General features: G+C 37.6%; 1 protein-coding gene across 1 annotated transcript in view; it reads left to right on the top strand.

Annotated features, from left to right (window-relative positions):
* ITPR1 (inositol 1,4,5-trisphosphate receptor type 1) overlaps positions 1–17,247 on the top strand; it is a 273,195-nt gene that overhangs the window by 123,319 nt on the left and 132,629 nt on the right. The window contains exons 13-22 of the mRNA XM_081969590.1: positions 2,746–2,906; positions 3,552–3,693; positions 4,677–4,835; positions 6,387–6,559; positions 7,812–7,931; positions 8,673–8,867; positions 10,369–10,620; positions 11,595–11,736; positions 13,693–13,846; positions 15,737–15,924. Of these exons, the coding sequence (XP_081825716.1) occupies positions 2,746–2,906; positions 3,552–3,693; positions 4,677–4,835; positions 6,387–6,559; positions 7,812–7,931; positions 8,673–8,867; positions 10,369–10,620; positions 11,595–11,736; positions 13,693–13,846; positions 15,737–15,924 (1,686 nt within the window). The remainder of the gene's footprint in view (positions 1–2,745; positions 2,907–3,551; positions 3,694–4,676; positions 4,836–6,386; positions 6,560–7,811; positions 7,932–8,672; positions 8,868–10,368; positions 10,621–11,594; positions 11,737–13,692; positions 13,847–15,736; positions 15,925–17,247) is intronic.

Raw genomic sequence — 17,247 nt, 5'->3', positions numbered from 1 at the left:
TAAAGGAGGATAGAGTCAAGATCACATGAAGTGTGAATACCACTTTATAATGCCTTGGTAAGGCCACACTTGGAATACTGCATTCAGTTCTGGTCGCCACAATGTAAAAAAGATGTGGAGACTCTAGGAAGAGTGCAGAGAATAGCAACAAAGATGATTAGGGGACTGGAGACTAAAACATATAAAGAACGGTTGCAGGAACTGGGTATGTCTAATTTAATGAAAATCAGGACTAGGATGACATGATAGCAGGGTTCCAATATCTCAGGGGTTGCCACAAAGAAGAAGGAGTCAAGCTCTTCTCCAAAGCACCTAAAGGCAGGACAAGAAGCAGTGGATGGAAACTAATCAAGGAGAGAAGCAATCTAGAATTTAAGAAGTAATTTCCTGACAAAACAATTAACCAGTGGAACTACTTGCCTCCAGAAGTTGTAAATTCTCCAACACTGGAAGTTTTTTTAAAAAGGGTATGGACAACCATTTGTCTGAAATGGTATAGGGTTTCCTGTCTGAGCAGGGGGTTGGACTAGAAAACCTTCAAGATCCATCCCAACTCTGTTATTCTTTTCTATTCTATTCTCTTCTGTTCTCTTCTTAGGTTTAGGTTTAGGTTTATTTGGATTTATATGCCGCCCTTCTCCAAAGGACTCAGGGCGTTCTCTTCTATTCATAGCTCAGGGTTGAAATTAAGAGTCCTTGATGCTTTCTGAGCTGGTTGTTTTCTTGCAGATGATTCATCACCCAAACTAGATAACATCATCAGTGCTAGTATTGATGATATTACCCAGTTTGCGTAATGAAACATCTGCAAGAAAACAGCCAAGCTCAGAGATCACCAAGACCCATACAATTTGACCTAATACATTATTTATAATGTTGTAATAATGCTTAATTGAGAAGTTTAGGGTAGTGCATAGGCATCAGGTGCATAGGCATCAGAAACCAGGAGAACATGAGTTCTAGTCTTGCATCAGGCACTGAGCCAGTTTAGGCCAGTCACTTTCTCTGAGCCCTGGGAAGAAGAAAGCAGTGGCAAATCACTTTGAAAACTGTTGTTCAGAGAAGTACATGAAGTTGCCTATGTAGTTATTGCCAGATCCAAATCAAATTGAAGACAGGAAAGAATTTATGTATTGCACGTTTATAATCCAGTGTAGGTTCAGTGTAGATATAATTTACAATTAATTTAAATTAAATAATTTACAGTTTACAATACAGTAAATCAGTTAAATAAAGCACTTCTATCCAGCTTCACTCATTACTGGGACAAGAGAATAACTTGGTTTAAGTGCATATGTTTGTAGGAAGAAAAGAAACATTATTCAAAAGGCTTTTGGATCATAGCACTTGCTCCCCATAAATGATGCATGCTGAATTACTAATTTATTTTAAAGATTTGTAGGATTGCCCAACTAAAACTCTGTAACTCTGGACAGCGCATTGATAATAACAAACCATATATCAAAAAAGAAAAAAAATAACAATGAACAATATAGTACATAAATATAAATTGCTGACAAATCATATAACTAAAGAACTACAAGGGGACTCCCACTCCTCTGGCCCCAATGCCTGGGAGAAGAGTCAGGTCTTAAGGACTTTCCTAAAGGTAAGAAGAGTTGAGGGTCTCTCACAAATTGGGGAAAGATCATTCCAGAGAACAGGTACAACTGCAAAAAAGGCACACTTCCTTGGTTGCATAAGATGACAAGATTTAAAAGGGTCACCTGGATCATACTCTCCCCATGGAAGCATGTGGGGCACACACATGTTCTAATGAGAATGGTATTCATCAAATAGCTTAGTCTTATGCCATGTAAGGCTTTAGAGGAAATAATCAGCACCCTGAATTGCATTGGAAGCCTATTGGGAGTCAGTAGCAGATATTACAAGAGCATAATGAGATGTACCTATAATTATCTGCATTGCTGCATTCAGGATAAATTGAATCTTCTGGGTAGTTTTCAATGTAGTTCCATGTAGAGCTTGCTGAACAGTCCAATCGGGAGGTGACCAAGGTGTAAATGACCATACTTGTACCAATCCTATACTGATTATAGAGACCCTGTGCTGATTGCTAGCTTTTTGGACTGATGTACTTGGCAAGCTTCCCCCTTAAGGTATCAGCCTTAAACCTATTATTTTTGTATTTTTTTCTAGAGTTACGATTTCTGCTAATGACAAAGAGGGGGACTCTTTTCCCACAAACTTGGCATTTATGAATGTATCTGATGCGTACTGGCACAGCTCTCCTAAGTAAATAATTGAAATACTTAAAGATATAGGTTTCATGTATATCTTATAAAAAAAAAGAAATTGAATTGGGCACTACAGTGTTTCCTATTAAAATTCCAACCACTATTTCTCTAATGCAGGGGTGTCCAACTAAGGCCCCCAAGCTGGATTCAGCACAGGTGGTTAGATCTGGCCCGCAAGGCTGCCCTGGAAACAGCAAAGGACTGTCTCGCGGTGCCTCTGCCAGCAAAAATAGAGCTTGAGAGAGCTGCACGTGACCCTCCCAGGCATTGTTTTTGGCTGTGACAGCCTCCTACAACCCTCTGTCAGTGAAAATGGAGCTTGGGGAAGCTGTGTGAGCCCCCTGGCCATGCCTCTCTCAGGCCGGATCAAACACAACCCTGATACAGTCCTCAATGAAATCGAGTTTGACAACCCTGCTCTAATGTATTCCTTACCACCATTTATTTTGTTCTTAAATACTAAAATTACCTTTTTTTAAAAAAAAAGATTGGCACTTCTCCTGTAAAAGAGGACAAAGAAGCTTTTGCCGTGGTACCAGTTTCTCCTGCTGAAGTTCGAGATTTGGACTTTGCAAACGATGCAAGCAAAGTATTGGGCTCCATTGCTGGCAAACTGGAGAAAGGAACAGTAACTCAGAATGAAAGGAGGTAAGGGGGTTATCATCCGTTTTTTTTAAAAAAAAGAACTACCATTCAAGAAATATAGCTTTTGTATCCATTTTTGCAGCATCAATATGAAACCTGAAACGCCTCCATAAGAAGTACAGAGCTCAAAATGAAATAAAAATAAGCACTTTAAAAATGGCTAAAACTAAATCAGATGATTCAGTCTTACAAAGTCTCCATGTTTGCATTAGTAATTTTGTGAGAGCATCAAAAGTGGTATTCAGCTAGTTTTGACAGGTTATGGAGAACCAATAGCAGAAATTTTGAGAGTGGGGAGGGAATGGGCATTTTGCAGTATCCTCCTCCTGCCACGCCCACAAAGCCACGGCCACAGAACCAGTAGTAAAAAAATTTGAATCCCACCACTGGAGAGCATGTCAAGACCACAACCAGATTGAAAATGCTACAGTAGTTTAGGCAATAGATAATATTGCTAAATTCGGAAATGTTTTTTTAAGAATTTAAATAATTTTTCAGACTGGTTTTGGATTAAATATTCTTAATACAGTGTGCACCTGTCTTCTTAACTGAATAGAGTTACAGAATGCATTACTGTGTGGGGATATGCTGATGTTTAATTTCTGACTAAGAACTAGATTTTCTTTTCTTTTTTTTAAATATCTCTAGGTCTGTTACAAAGTTGCTGGAAGATTTGGTATATTTTGTTACCGGCGGAACAAATTCTGGTCAAGATGTACTCGAAGTCATGTTCTCAAAGCCAAACCGAGAACGGCAAAAACTAATGAGAGAGCAAAATATTCTAAAGCAGGTAGAGTTCACAACTCTTGTAACTATAGAGCTTATACGCATTTCTGATTAATAATAATAATAATAATAATAATAATAATAATAATAATAATAATAATAATAATAATAATAATAATAATAATAATATATTAAATTTCTAGACCGCCCCCTCTCCCCGGAGGGACTCGGGGCGGTGTACAGGAATAAATTTAAATAATAATAATAATAATAATAATAATTATTATTATTATTATTATTATTATTATTATTATTATTATTATTATTATTATTATTATTATTATTATTATTATTTAATTTGTTAGCCGCTCCCTCTCCACAAGGGACTCGGGGCGGCGTACAATAAAAACATACATAAATACATATAAGCATACACATATACACATACATATACATACACGTACACGGACACGGAGGAGGTAACAATTACATATATCACAATAATAATAATAAAATTAACCATTAAAAATACCCCATAATAAAATTACAAATTTAAAAGGACTGTCAGGAGGAAAGGATAAACTACGGTTGAGCCAGGCCAGATAATTGAAAAAGGTGGGTCTTGAAAACATACAAACAATCATATACATAGCTAAAAATCAAATTAAACAACCCCTGTACAAATTTATAAAAATTAAAAACATTAAAAACAGACCCAAACCAATCCTAAAAATTTAGAAATAAAACTGAGGTGGGAAAGATGGAATTAGGCCAAGCCGGCTAGCTGGAACAGGTGGGTTTTAAGTTTCTGACGGAAGGAGCGGAGATCCGTAGTCATTCTAATGTCAGGGGGAAGGTCATTCCAGAGGGTCGGGCCCATCACAGAGAAGGCCCTTCCCCTAGGCGTCGCCCGCTGGCACAGCCTAGTGGACGGCACCCGTAGGAGTCCCTCTCTGTGTGAGCGAATCGGCCGAAGGGATGTATGGGGCAGGATACGATTGTGATGACAGGAAAGGTAATTTTTTCCTTCCTCAAATGATGCTCCAGATTTTCAAGTTATTGCAAGCACCATTTACTGACTGTGGAGATGGGCCGATGCTGAGATTGGAGGAACTTGGAGATCAACGCCATGCTCCGTTCAGACATATCTGCCGGCTCTGTTACAGAGTGTTGAGACACTCCCAACAAGACTACAGGAAAAATCAAGTGAGTAAAATTTGAAAGAATTTAAGCTTACCAGGTTGCAACACCTAGCTAGCCTTAGTTGATCTAAAAATAAATAGATAAACTGAACAGAAATGCTTTTGGATGGACCAAATTACCAGTAGATTGAGAAATTCAACAAACATACCAGAAGGTGGTCATGACAAGCCACTTCTATGTTTTTGACAAGAATCATAGTCACCGAGTTGGGAGGGATCATTTTTAGGCCACTAAGCCTGCTCTATGCAGAACTTCAAATGTGTTCTGACCTAGGCTTCCCAAGAGCCTGAAGTAAAGTCCTTGCCCCGACAAAATACCCTTTTATTAATTTACTGTGAATTATACTCATTCACATCCAGGAAAGTCTTTCAAGGGAGGATTTACAGTCATAGACCTTAGCTGACTTGGAAAGCTGATAGGCCAATATCTGCAAAACTTGGCAAGGAGTCTTGGAGAGTCATGAACCAATTAAGCGAACTAATTGTCTCCGGCAAACTCCACTCCCCTTTCACTCCTCTTTTATTTCCTCTGGGAGGGCCATTCATCGTCCACCTGTGGCCTTACTTCCAAGTTGACCCCTGTTTTTTAGCTGTTCCCGTTGTCTGGCAACAGTGCATATGCACACACTGGGAACAGGCTCCCGCTGTTTGTTTGCCTCACTGATGTCTGACTCTGAAGGCAGCTGATAACTGGCATACAGCTCTGGCCCCCTCTCTGCCTCCAACACAGAGCCCTCATCAGAGCCTTCCCCAGAGTCCAGAACTGGCCCATGTTCCTCCCCAATCTTCTCACTGTCTGAATCTGCTGCCAGTTCTGCTGGCCGCTGGCAGGCCACAACAAAATGAAAGTATCCTTAAGAGATTGCTTGCCTCTTCTTTAACTCATCTAACAAACATGAGTCCAGTGCCTTTCTTGGTCTGTGTTTGTGACACAGAATGCTCTTACTGTTAGGAAGAATAGTTCTTATCGCAATATATCTTTCTGATAACTTGACCATGATTTGCATTTTACAATCTGGAATGAGAGAAAATAAGGTGGCAGTCGTCCCTCAGCATCTTTCTTGAGGTTGAATGCTCCTAATAATCTCTTTTATTCCCAATGCTTTTGTATATACCTGCTATTTCTCTGAACTGTTCTTAAATTCCTGGGATTGGATGCAGTACTTAATGTAGATTCTGAGTAGAGATACTATACCCACATCTGATTTTTATTTTCTAACTAAATAACTTTTTACTTTGGATTGGATAAATGTGGAATAATTCCATCATTCTGAGTGGATCTTCAACTTGCACACTTCCATCCATCTGATATTTGGGCCTTCTGTTCAAGTGGAAAATAATTGTCAATTGCTTAATGCAAAGTGAATAAACTATGATTTAATTTGAATAACAACTGGGCCAAAAAATCAGGACTGAACACCTGGTTCAGTCTTACAAATATGCCTGGTTTTTGATTAAGAACAACCAATAACTCCCTTAAATCTATAAAAATAAATATTATAGTGGAATTACCTTTTGTTTTCTTTCTCTCTCCCCTTTTTTAATACTTTGCCAGGAATATATAGCCAAGCAGTTTGGCTTCATGCAGAAACAAATTGGCTATGATGTCTTAGCAGAAGACACTATAACAGCCTTGCTCCACAACAATCGCAAACTGTTGGAGAAACACATCACAGCTGCTGAGATTGATACCTTTGTTAGCCTTGTAAGAAAAAACCGAGAACCCAGGTAAGCTTTTTAACCAATTGGTCTGCAAACTAATAATAATAATAATAATAATAATAATGATGATGATGATGATGATGATGATGATGATGATGATAAAGGAGGAGGGTTAAAAAAAAAACCGCCAACCCATATAACATGGTGAAAGAAACAAATAAAAATTCTATACCGCATCGGTCGTCGCGCGGGTTAACAAGGGCCGCGGCGGATGTTGAGGTCCCTGGACATCCGTCGACAAGTGGGCTACAAGTGGACCAGCCAACTAAACAACAAAAATATAGTGCAGATGAAAACCGTGCCATAATGGCCTGTTATTACAACTCAGAGCCTGGGAAAAGAGGTTATTTAAAGCGAATGTATGAATTATGGAAACAACAACAGCTAATAGCAGTTTGGAGTTTACTGTATATGTTTGCTATTTATTTATGTTTTATTCTGCTGCTCTACTGTGATATCTTTCCTAATCGCTGGACTTCTAATAATTCCCAAGATGTTGAACTTTTATCCAAATAGCTGTTCTTTGTCCTCATCCCCTGTGGTTTCACATTTTAATGGAGATTCTCTTTTTTTAAGCTCTATTCTACCTTACATTGTTATGGATTAGTATAGTTTATTGAAATGGAATCTGTTGCTATTTGAAAATGGATCTCTCTTGATTCTGTGAGAGTCTTAGCAATATTTACATTTTTAAAGATTTTTAAAAGGAAATGTTAGATCAGGGATGTCAAACTCAAGGCCCATGGGCCTGATCTGGCCACTGGGGTGCTTAGATCTGGCCCATAGGGCCACCCTGGAAACAGTGAAGAACCGGCCCATGATGCCTCTGTGCGGTCCTCCTGAGCTCCATTTTTGGCTGCTATGGCCTGCAACCCTCTGCCAGTGAAAATGGAGTTTGGGGAGGCCACGCACAGCCTGCATGGGCTCCGTTTTCGCTGGCAGAGGGCTGCAGGAGGCCATTGTGACCAAAAATAAAACCTCAACAAGTGACATCGAGCTGACTATGTCAACCCTGGCCATGCCCACCCCTAGCCCCTCGAGGTCAAACACAACCCTGATACGGCCCTCAATGAAATCAAGTTTGACACCTCTGTGTTAGATGATCAAAAATTGTAAATCAGCTAAAGGGCTTTATAATTATGTACTATGAAGCCACAAATATATTTCTGCAAATCTTTAGCATGTTGTTTATAATATATTTTAGTGGTATCTTGAGTACTGTGCCTATTTTATAGACTTTGTTCTTTTCTCTGAATAGATTCTTGGACTATCTTTCTGACCTTTGTGTGTCTATGAACAAATCTATTCCGGTCACCCAGGAGCTGATTTGTAAAGCTGTATTAAATCCAGCAAATGCTGACATACTTATTGAGACTAAGTAAGTTTACACATTTTTAAATGCATGTCTTCATTTTTAGAAAGAAGACAACCGTAGCAAAGATGGCAAATAAAATTACTACCAATTTGGGAGAAATGCAAACAAAAATGTAGAAGTTAGTTATAGCAATAGAATGGGTGCTTTCTGGATTCTCTAAGTTTATAAGCCTAGAACTAGACAATATCTGATGAAATAGATTTTAAAACAATAAGAGCCATCACTGTAAAATTCATGATTTGTTGCTATAGGTAGTTCTCAACATATGATTATATTTGGGACCATAATTTCCCTTGCTAAGCAAGGCACTTGTTGAATGAGTCATGCCTGATAGTTTTTTTGCCAGGGTGCTTAAGAGAATGACTGCTCTTGTTAAATGAATCATGTAGTTGCTAAGTGAACCTGGTTTTCCCTATTGACTTTGCTTATCAAAAGCTGGCTGCGGAGGTTTCAAGTGGGCATACTAAGACTCTGGAATGCTGCAACCATCAGCTGGGTGCCTGAATTTTGATCACATGACTGTGGGGATGTTGCAGTGGTTGTAAGTGCAAGGATTGGCTGTAAAGCACCTTTTTCAGTACTGTTGTAACTTTAGACAGTCATTAAATGAATGGTGGTAAGTTGAGGACTACCTTGAAAGGATGTGATGTTACCTCAGGCTTGGAAATCTAATGGAAATCCACTCATGCATCCCTGAGGGTAGAAATACAAGTAACTGTTCTTCATTTTTGTCCAATTCTTCAGACTGGTCCTGTCTCGTTTTGAGTTTGAAGAGTTATCATCTGGAGAGAACTCACTAGAGGTTGGTGAGGACGAAGAAGAAGTCTGGTTATTCTGGCGAGACAGCAGCAAAGAGGTCCGCAGTAAGAGTATCAGAGAGCTGGCACAAGACGCCAAAGAAGGACAGAAGGAAGACCGGGATATCCTCAGCTACTACAGGTTAACATGACAAGTAATCCTTGGCTTTGGCAGCATTACCTGAAATGTGTTCACTAGAGCTGTTTGTAACTTTATTTAAATGGCCTATTCTTATTATTTGAACTCTAATATTCATAGTTAATTTTAAATGGTAACTATCAAAATATTTTCAATTTGGAATTATTTGGATATAGTCCCAAAGGTGCTTTATCAAGAGTCAACATTGGGACAATCATGACCTGGATGACTGAGAATCTCCATAGATATTTGGATATAGGAAAAAACTTGGTACAATAACAATTTCCTAGAGCTCCGATAACAGATTCATAGAGTCATTCTGCTTCATGCAATGACCATGTACTGAGTGTGGTTTTATACGGCAGCTTCTGAATTACAAATAGCAGAAAGGATTGGGAAAACCAGCTATCATAGTGAAAATTCTTTATTTTCTAAAATATAGATCTATTATTTTGTTCTTTATAGGCTGTTGTATTTACCTTTTAGAGGTAAATACCATTGATCAATCTCATACATTTTTCAAAAATATTTGGCTATGTAGTAGTGCTATTCAAAACATTCTGTAAGTAGTTTGGATTCCAAGGCTGTGTTTGTGTAATGTAATATACACAAAAAAGGCTAATTTAATCAGAACTTGCCATCATTATAGCCTTATTTGAATGCTTCACTTTTAAGTTTGATGATTTCCATGTCCTGTAAGCATGGAATGTCTACCAGTTTGAAACTGGATGTTGGACACTAACAATTTATAAATTGTACATGATCCAGTTTACACATATGCGCAATGTCAACTGCTCCATTTTCCAGGTTCATGGCAGAATTCTGAATTCTTATCTCTTTGCAAGCTAAAACCTTTGAAGTGCAAGGTCAAAATGATCAAAGAAAAGAGAGAGAAAAATATTTCCAGAACTCAGCCTCCAACCTCCAAGTGGCAGTGTAACTTCTTTTCCTTCTGATGTTACTGCTCTCTTTATATTCCGTTTATATCCTCTTTATATTCCAAGCTTAAAAGAAATAAGGCTCTTAAGTGGAACAAAAGAAAAAAAACCCATCCAAGCCAGTATAATTAAATAGGGAATGTGGTCTTGAAGCATGACTATTTGTTAACTAAATTTACAATGTAAGTTATCCTCTATTTTTAAAATCTGACTAATTTATAAATAAAATGTATTTCCCACTCTTCACATCAGAATATGCATATTATCACGTGTTAAGTGTACCTTCTCTGTAGCATTGCCTTTCCTTTAGAATGAGGTTTCACACACACACCTCCTCCAAGATCCAGATGTTCTCCCACTCTGCTGTCATTGTACCCCAAGCCTTTGGCAATGGAGAGTGAGACCTCTTGTTCATTACAACTGATCTTTTATCTGCTCGGCATCTTTTATTTTTCATTAATGTTATTATTGTAATTTCTTTAATGCGAACTTCCATGGTGGTGGTGACGATTTTTCAGTCTCTGAGGTAAAATGATGCTTTCCTAATTTTTCTTCTGTTTTACAAGGTACCAGCTAAATCTTTTTGCTCGGATGTGCCTTGATCGCCAGTACTTAGCTATAAATGAAATATCTGGGCAGTTGGATGTAGACCTTATTCTTCGCTGCATGTCAGATGAGAATTTGCCTTATGACTTGAGAGCTTCATTTTGTCGGCTCATGTTGCACATGCATGTTGACCGAGATCCGCAAGAACAAGTGACGCCAGTGAAATATGCTCGACTATGGTCAGAGATACCGTCTGAAATAGCAATTGATGAGTGAGTATTTGTGATCAAATGATTCTCTAAATCAAGAGTATCAAACTCAATTTCATTGAGGGCCACATGAGGGTTGTGTTTGATCTCGAGGAACAGGGGTGGGTTTGGCCAGGGTGGAAATGGCCAGTTCAGCATCACTCATGTCAGGGGGCACCTGTGCTGGCCCGAGCGTTTTGCCAGCAAAAATGGGCTCTAACCCTAACCCTGTTCTAAATGAAGCATGGTGACCTTAAATCCTTGGGAGTCTTCTTACTCTTAAAGAATTCTATTCTAGGAGAATTACTATATTAGCTCATTGTTGCAAAAAAATAAATAAATCAGAAAGAGCCTAATAACATCTTTTCCAGCTCATAAAATTTGATGCCTTCTAATAAAATTGGTTAGTTGAAAAAAGTGCCTACTATATTCCTTCTGGTAAGAATTTCCAGTATTCCTTGTCATGTTCTATGCAAATTATAAAATTGTACAAAATATTCTATAAATATTTTGGAGTCCAAGGCTTTGTTTGCCTAATGTAATGAACACAAAAAAAAACTAATTGAGTGAGACCCTACAATTGTACAAATTATAAAATTGTGGTTGACTTACAAGCACAGTTGAGTCCAAAATTTATGTTGCTATGTAAGGCTTTTTCTAAGTGAGTTTTGCTCCCTTTTATGACCTTTCTTGCTATAGCTGTTAAGTGAATCAATGCAGGTGTTATGTTAGGAACACAGTTGACCATGGGAATGCTCCAGTGGTCATAAGTGTGAAAAATAGTCATAAGTCACTTTTTCAATGCCTTGAATGGTCATTAAATGAACTCTTGTAACTCAGAGGCTACCTATATTTTCATAAAGTTTTTCGTGTTGATCTAAATCAAGTAATAAATTTACATATTTTTGTACATATTTTTTTAAAAATGAAAAAAAGGAGACAGGATTTTTAAAAAATGGACACTCTTTTTGTTTTCTTGTTTTTGGATTGTTGTTTAGCTATGATAGCAGTGGAACTTCCAAAGACGAAATCAAGGAGAGGTTTGCACAAACGATGGAGTTTGTGGAGGAATATTTAAGAGATGTTGTTTGCCAAAGATTCCCATTTTCTGATAAAGAAAAAAATAAACTCACCTTCGAGGTAAATGTTTTATATATCAAGCTAAGCTGCAAGACCAAATGTTGATGATGCTAACCATAGGTGACTCAGTGATCAGATCACACACACAAATTTTAATTTCTGAAGCCTGCCAGTTGATCTATTCATAAATAAGTTGCATAGCATTGTCCAGCAAAAAATAAAAAAAATAAAAACCCAGATTCCAAAATCAGTTAAAAGGATGAGGGACAAAGTGAATGCTCCAACACTGGAAGTTATTAAGAAGATGTTGGATAACCATTTGTCTGAAGTGGTGTAGGGTTTCCTGCCTAAGCAGGGGGTTGGACTAGAAGACTACCAAGGTCCCTTCCAACTCTTATTCTGTTCTGTTCTATTCTGTTCTATTCTGTTCTATTCTATTCTGTTCTATTCTATTCTATTAAGAGAAAGATTTCTCTAATAAATCCTGCACAGTTGAAAAGATAATATCAATAGTTAAAGCCAGCTTCAAATATTTTCCAGCAACTTATTCTATTTGCGTAGTTTTATACTTTTGTATCTCCATAAGAAAGGCTGAGCAACATCACCCTGCCAACAAAAATGCTTATAGTCAAGGCTATGGTTTTCCCAGTTGCAATGTATGGCTATAAAAGTTGGACCATAAGAAAGGCTGACCGCCAAAGAGTTGAGGCCTTTGAACTATGGTGCTGGAGAAGACTCCTGCAAGTCCCTTGGACTGTAAGGCGATCAAACCGGTCAGTCCTAGAGGAGATGAACCGTGACTGCCCTTTACAAGGCCAGATCCTGAAGATGAAACTCAAATACTTTGGCCACCTAATAAGAAGGAAGGACTCACTGGAGAAAAGCCTAACCCTGGGAAAGATTGAGGGCAAAGGAAGAAGGGGATGAGAGAGAATGAGGTGCCTGGCTGGAGTCACTGAAGCAGTAGGCGTGAGCTTAAATGGACTCCAAATGATGGTAGAGGACAGAAAGGCCTGGAGGAACGTTGTCCTGGGGGTCATGATGATACACGACTTCGCAACTAACAACAACAACATCCCCAGTAGACTGCCTTGAATAGGACTTTTGCTAGCAAATTAAAGCAATAACTACACAATAGAAACAGCAGGGAAATACAACAGGGCACACATCTCAGTATGCTAATAGCAGTATCTTAAATACCTGAGAGAACAAGGAAGTTTTCATGTGGCACTGAAAAGCCAGGATGACTTCTCTGAAATACGTTTTGGCAAATATGTGAGGCTGCCGTAGAAATGACAATCTTTTTTTACTCCCATCTATCTCATGTAAAAGACCTAGAAAATTTGTCCTCTGCTATAAATGCTGGAGATTTTCCAAAATCATAGATGGAAGTTTTTACCCACTAGAAAGTGTTTTTGTGATTAAAAATCCCCCAAATCTAGTCAATATGAAAGAAAAATAATAATAATTAAATGGCTAACAGATATAATGATATATTAAAATGAAATTGTTCATTCGCTATTCTTTGTGTTGTATTGTATTTATTATGTAAATAATGACAGAAAATAAACAACCCCCTCGACATCAGAGAACCTAAATTATCTGGAATAAAAAAATCAGCTCTGAAAAATAAGAAGTATAAAATCTGTGGGGAAAAAACATAGGTCCTGATTATTCAGTAGTAGAGCAATGGTATGTATTTTAGAATTAGGATATTTAGAAACTTACCATTTTGCATACAAATATTATTTCTACATTTATTTATTTGTCAGATTTAAAAGCTGCCCATCTCCCTTACAAAGAGATTATGGGTGGTGTGTAATAAAACATTAAAAGCATAAAAATAGTATATAAATAAGGCAAGAAATGTTAAAAATTAATTAAAAGGACAGAGAGGACTTTTGGGGCTAACTTTGGAATTTTAGATAATTTTTTGAATTTTAAAAAGAATATTGACTTTGTAAAAGAAAAAAAAAATCCAGTTCAACTGATTATCTTTTCTTCTTTTAAAAATAGGTGGTGAACTTAGCCCGAAATCTGATATATTTTGGCTTCTATAATTTTTGTGATCTTCTAAGACTAACAAAAATTCTCCTAGCTATTCTGGACTGTGTTCATGTCGCAACTATTTTCCCAATTACAAAGGCAACAAAAGGGGAAGAAAGTAAAGGTAAGAATGGCAAGGAAAAGTGGAGGAGACGTTGAGAGACATTTAACTCATCTGTTGTGGTCCTTTGGCTGCCAGCAGAGTTAGATGGGGAGAGGGAGGGGGGGAGAGCCTGGGCCAGCTTCGGAGCCTTTGGAAGGCTCAGATAAGGAAACAGCATCAGAGACAGAGCTGGGGCCTTCTATCCTCCCCCAGGTGGAGAGGCAGCTGTCTTCAGGGCCTGAGCTGAGTGAAGGAGATGAACAGATGGGGCCCATCCCAGATGCTCCTATGAGAGGAAAAGAGAGGATAGCAAAGGAAAGCAGTAAGCCGGCTCTCAGGGAGAGACAGACACAGATAATAGCCAGCCCCTCTCTGTCTGGGAAATAAATAGGAGAGGTTTTGGAGTGGCTGGTTGTTGCAGACAGCTGTTTGTTTCTAGTATACAGCAAAGAATTCAGATTTCTTGGCTAAACCCAGGTTTGTGGGGGCTAATTGCGTTTGTTTTTTTGTTTATCCATGTGAATAAAAGACTGTTACTGCCCTGTTATAAAAAGGGTTGTTTTACTCACAAGTAAACATCTTATCACTACTTGCAAAGTCTGGGTCAGAACACCATCAAATAATGTCAGGTACTGAGGATTTAATAGCTGCCAGCTGATGTAAGGTTGTAAGCTGTAAACTGTAAGCTAATGCAGTGAGGATGATTCAGCAATACATGTATAACTTATACAATACATGTATAAGTTTAAGACTCTGGTGGGGTCCATAAAGGTCTTTTACCGTCTGAAGTGCTGTCTATATATAGGTTTGCCATTAGAGGGCATCTTTCTCTCTCTCATCGTGTATCTCATTTTTCTCTTTGTGTCCGTAGTTGAGTGGTAAGGGATTTATCTACCATGTGTATGTCTGTACATATGTATATATAAACCACTATTAATTGTCTAAAGGCTCTGTGTGCTGTGTCTTGCTCCTGGGTTTATCTCATAATAATAGTCACGCTGCCAAAACTCTGACAAATAATAGGATGGCAAGGTCTTTTTTCTCAGGCCAGGTGCAGCATTACGTTGCTGTCCATAATCATTTCACACTAAGAATCAGGATAGTATTTCCTACAAATACATTCCAATGTAGAGATTAGAGTCTAATTTATAACATTGATAATGTTTGCTTGATATTATTAAAAAATTTAAGTTTGTTGAGCTTACATGAAATCTTGCATTTACAATCTTGAGAGTTTGAAGTTATGCATTAAAGTAAGATCCCAACCATCTTCCTTAATCTGTGAGAGTATCTTGCAAAATTCCAGTATAGAGAATTTGTGCCACTTGATTGCATATAAAAATTAATTGCTCTGCTTTTTGGCATCCCGTGGACCCTTCTGAATTTTAATAGATGCTTTGTAGTTTTAGTTTCTTATTTATAATGTATATACCAAGTTATTCAGGTAGGCCGAAAATATGATTTTTAGCATCTGTCTCAGCTTTTTGTGCATAATAACTAGATAATACTAGATATGGCATAGTTATTTCAAATCTATAGAAGAGTCATATGTTGTACAACAGTGAGATGAAATTTCTCTTGATTAAAAATTATGCAACTCTACTTCTGCAGTAAAGCATGAGAGCCAGTTTGGTCTAGTGTTTACCAGGCTAGAAAGCAGGAGACTGTGAGTTCTAGTCCCGCATTAGGTATGAAAGCTGACTGGGTGATTTTAAGCCAGTCAATTTCTCTTAACCTAACAGGGTTGTTGTTGTTGTGGGGAAAATAGGAGGAGGAAGGAGTACTAGGTATGTTTACCACCTTGAGTTATTTTTAAAGTAATATACGTGGGGACTAAATAAATAAATTCATAAACAAACAAATAAAAGCAAATTTAAATTTTTTGTCTGAGGTATTTATCTGTTTCCGAAGGGAGCAATGTGATGAGATCAATCCATGGTGTTGGAGAGCTCATGACCCAAGTAGTACTCAGAGGTGGTGGATTCTTGCCCATGACACCCTTGGCCGCTGTCCCGGAAGGTAACGTGAAGCAAGTTGAACCCGAGAAAGAGGACATCCTGGTAATGGATACGAAACTGAAAATAATTGAAATCCTCCAGGTATAGATGACATTTTGCTGATGTCAATTCATTCTTATATGATTTTTATTCCACACAACTAGGATTGGAAGTAAACAAATGTTCCCCGTCCCCACTATATTAACCCCTAATGAATCTTTTGCAGTAAATCATTGAATAAGGAGAAGGAAAATATTATAGAAAAGATGAGGAGCAGAGCAATTCAGTAGAAATATTTAGGAAACTGGCATGCTTCACTAACAGTAGTTCAAAGACTTAAGTATTTTTCAGAATCTTTTTTTAAGCCTTGTGAAATTTGTCTACTGTTCAATTCTGAAGACATTCGAACACCATCCAAGTCAACATATATAAAGTTACAGCATATCCTTCTGTATAACTCAGTTCTTTCTTTGAGATATGCATTTTTGAAAGAATCCTGAGAAAATTTAGGAAGCTGAGGATTTTCATGCCTGCTATAAATATGTAATCCTCTCAGAATCACCTTATAGGGGAGATGATGGCCTAAAAATTGGATGGATGGATGGATGATAAAGCTTGAAGTATTCTTGATCACGGAGAAATGTTCATGCAGATGTGATTAGACATAAATATTTATTTTTTGGTATCTCTAGTTAGAAAGATAAAGTATGTTAATTTGTTAAAAAGATTTGTACCATTTTTGTGGTGTTTCTTACAAATATTAATCATCTGTAAATTTGGAATCATTTATATCCAACACTGATGTTAATGTAAGATTTTATTTATTTACTTTTTTATTACATTTATATGTCGCCCACCTCACTGTTGAAGTGACTTTGGGTGGCTTAAATGCATCCAGTCGAAATTGTATTGTTGCATGTATGGTCAAAATATGTTTAATAGAGTATAGTGCTATTCAACAGTTTTAGAAAATCCCTTTTTTTTTTAACAATACTGTACAATGAACATTTTAAAAGACTGATTATCAATGGTATTGTTTTTCCAGGCTTTACCTAGAATTCTCAAACAGTATTTATTTCAATTCTAATATTAATCTGATGTAATCTTCTGTCAGGCGTGAAGAATTAGGACCAACTAGTTAGATTGCAGCACAGAAGACTTATTCAAGCCTATGCACAAGAATCTCATCAACTAAAGTTCAACATTAAATTGGTGTCAGATAAGTCTCAACAAAATTCAGGAGGAATTGTACTTGGAGCCTTTGTGGGAATGTAACAGCTCTAAGCTGATGATGCATTTAACTCTGCACCTTACTTATGCCTGCTCTGCTCCTACTGCTCCTTCTCAACCTTAAAAAGAAGGCAACCTTCAGTCCAACAGATTTACATTTTTTTGATTATCTTTAGTGGTCTCAGAACTGCAGGA

Source organism: Natrix helvetica (genome assembly GCF_964273705.1).
Source record: "Natrix helvetica genome assembly, chromosome: 1".
In the NCBI taxonomy this organism is placed as follows: Eukaryota; Metazoa; Chordata; class Lepidosauria; order Squamata; family Natricidae; genus Natrix; species Natrix helvetica.
The sequence above is the reverse complement of the archived record's forward strand: the minus strand, read 5'-3'. Positions and strand labels throughout refer to the sequence as shown.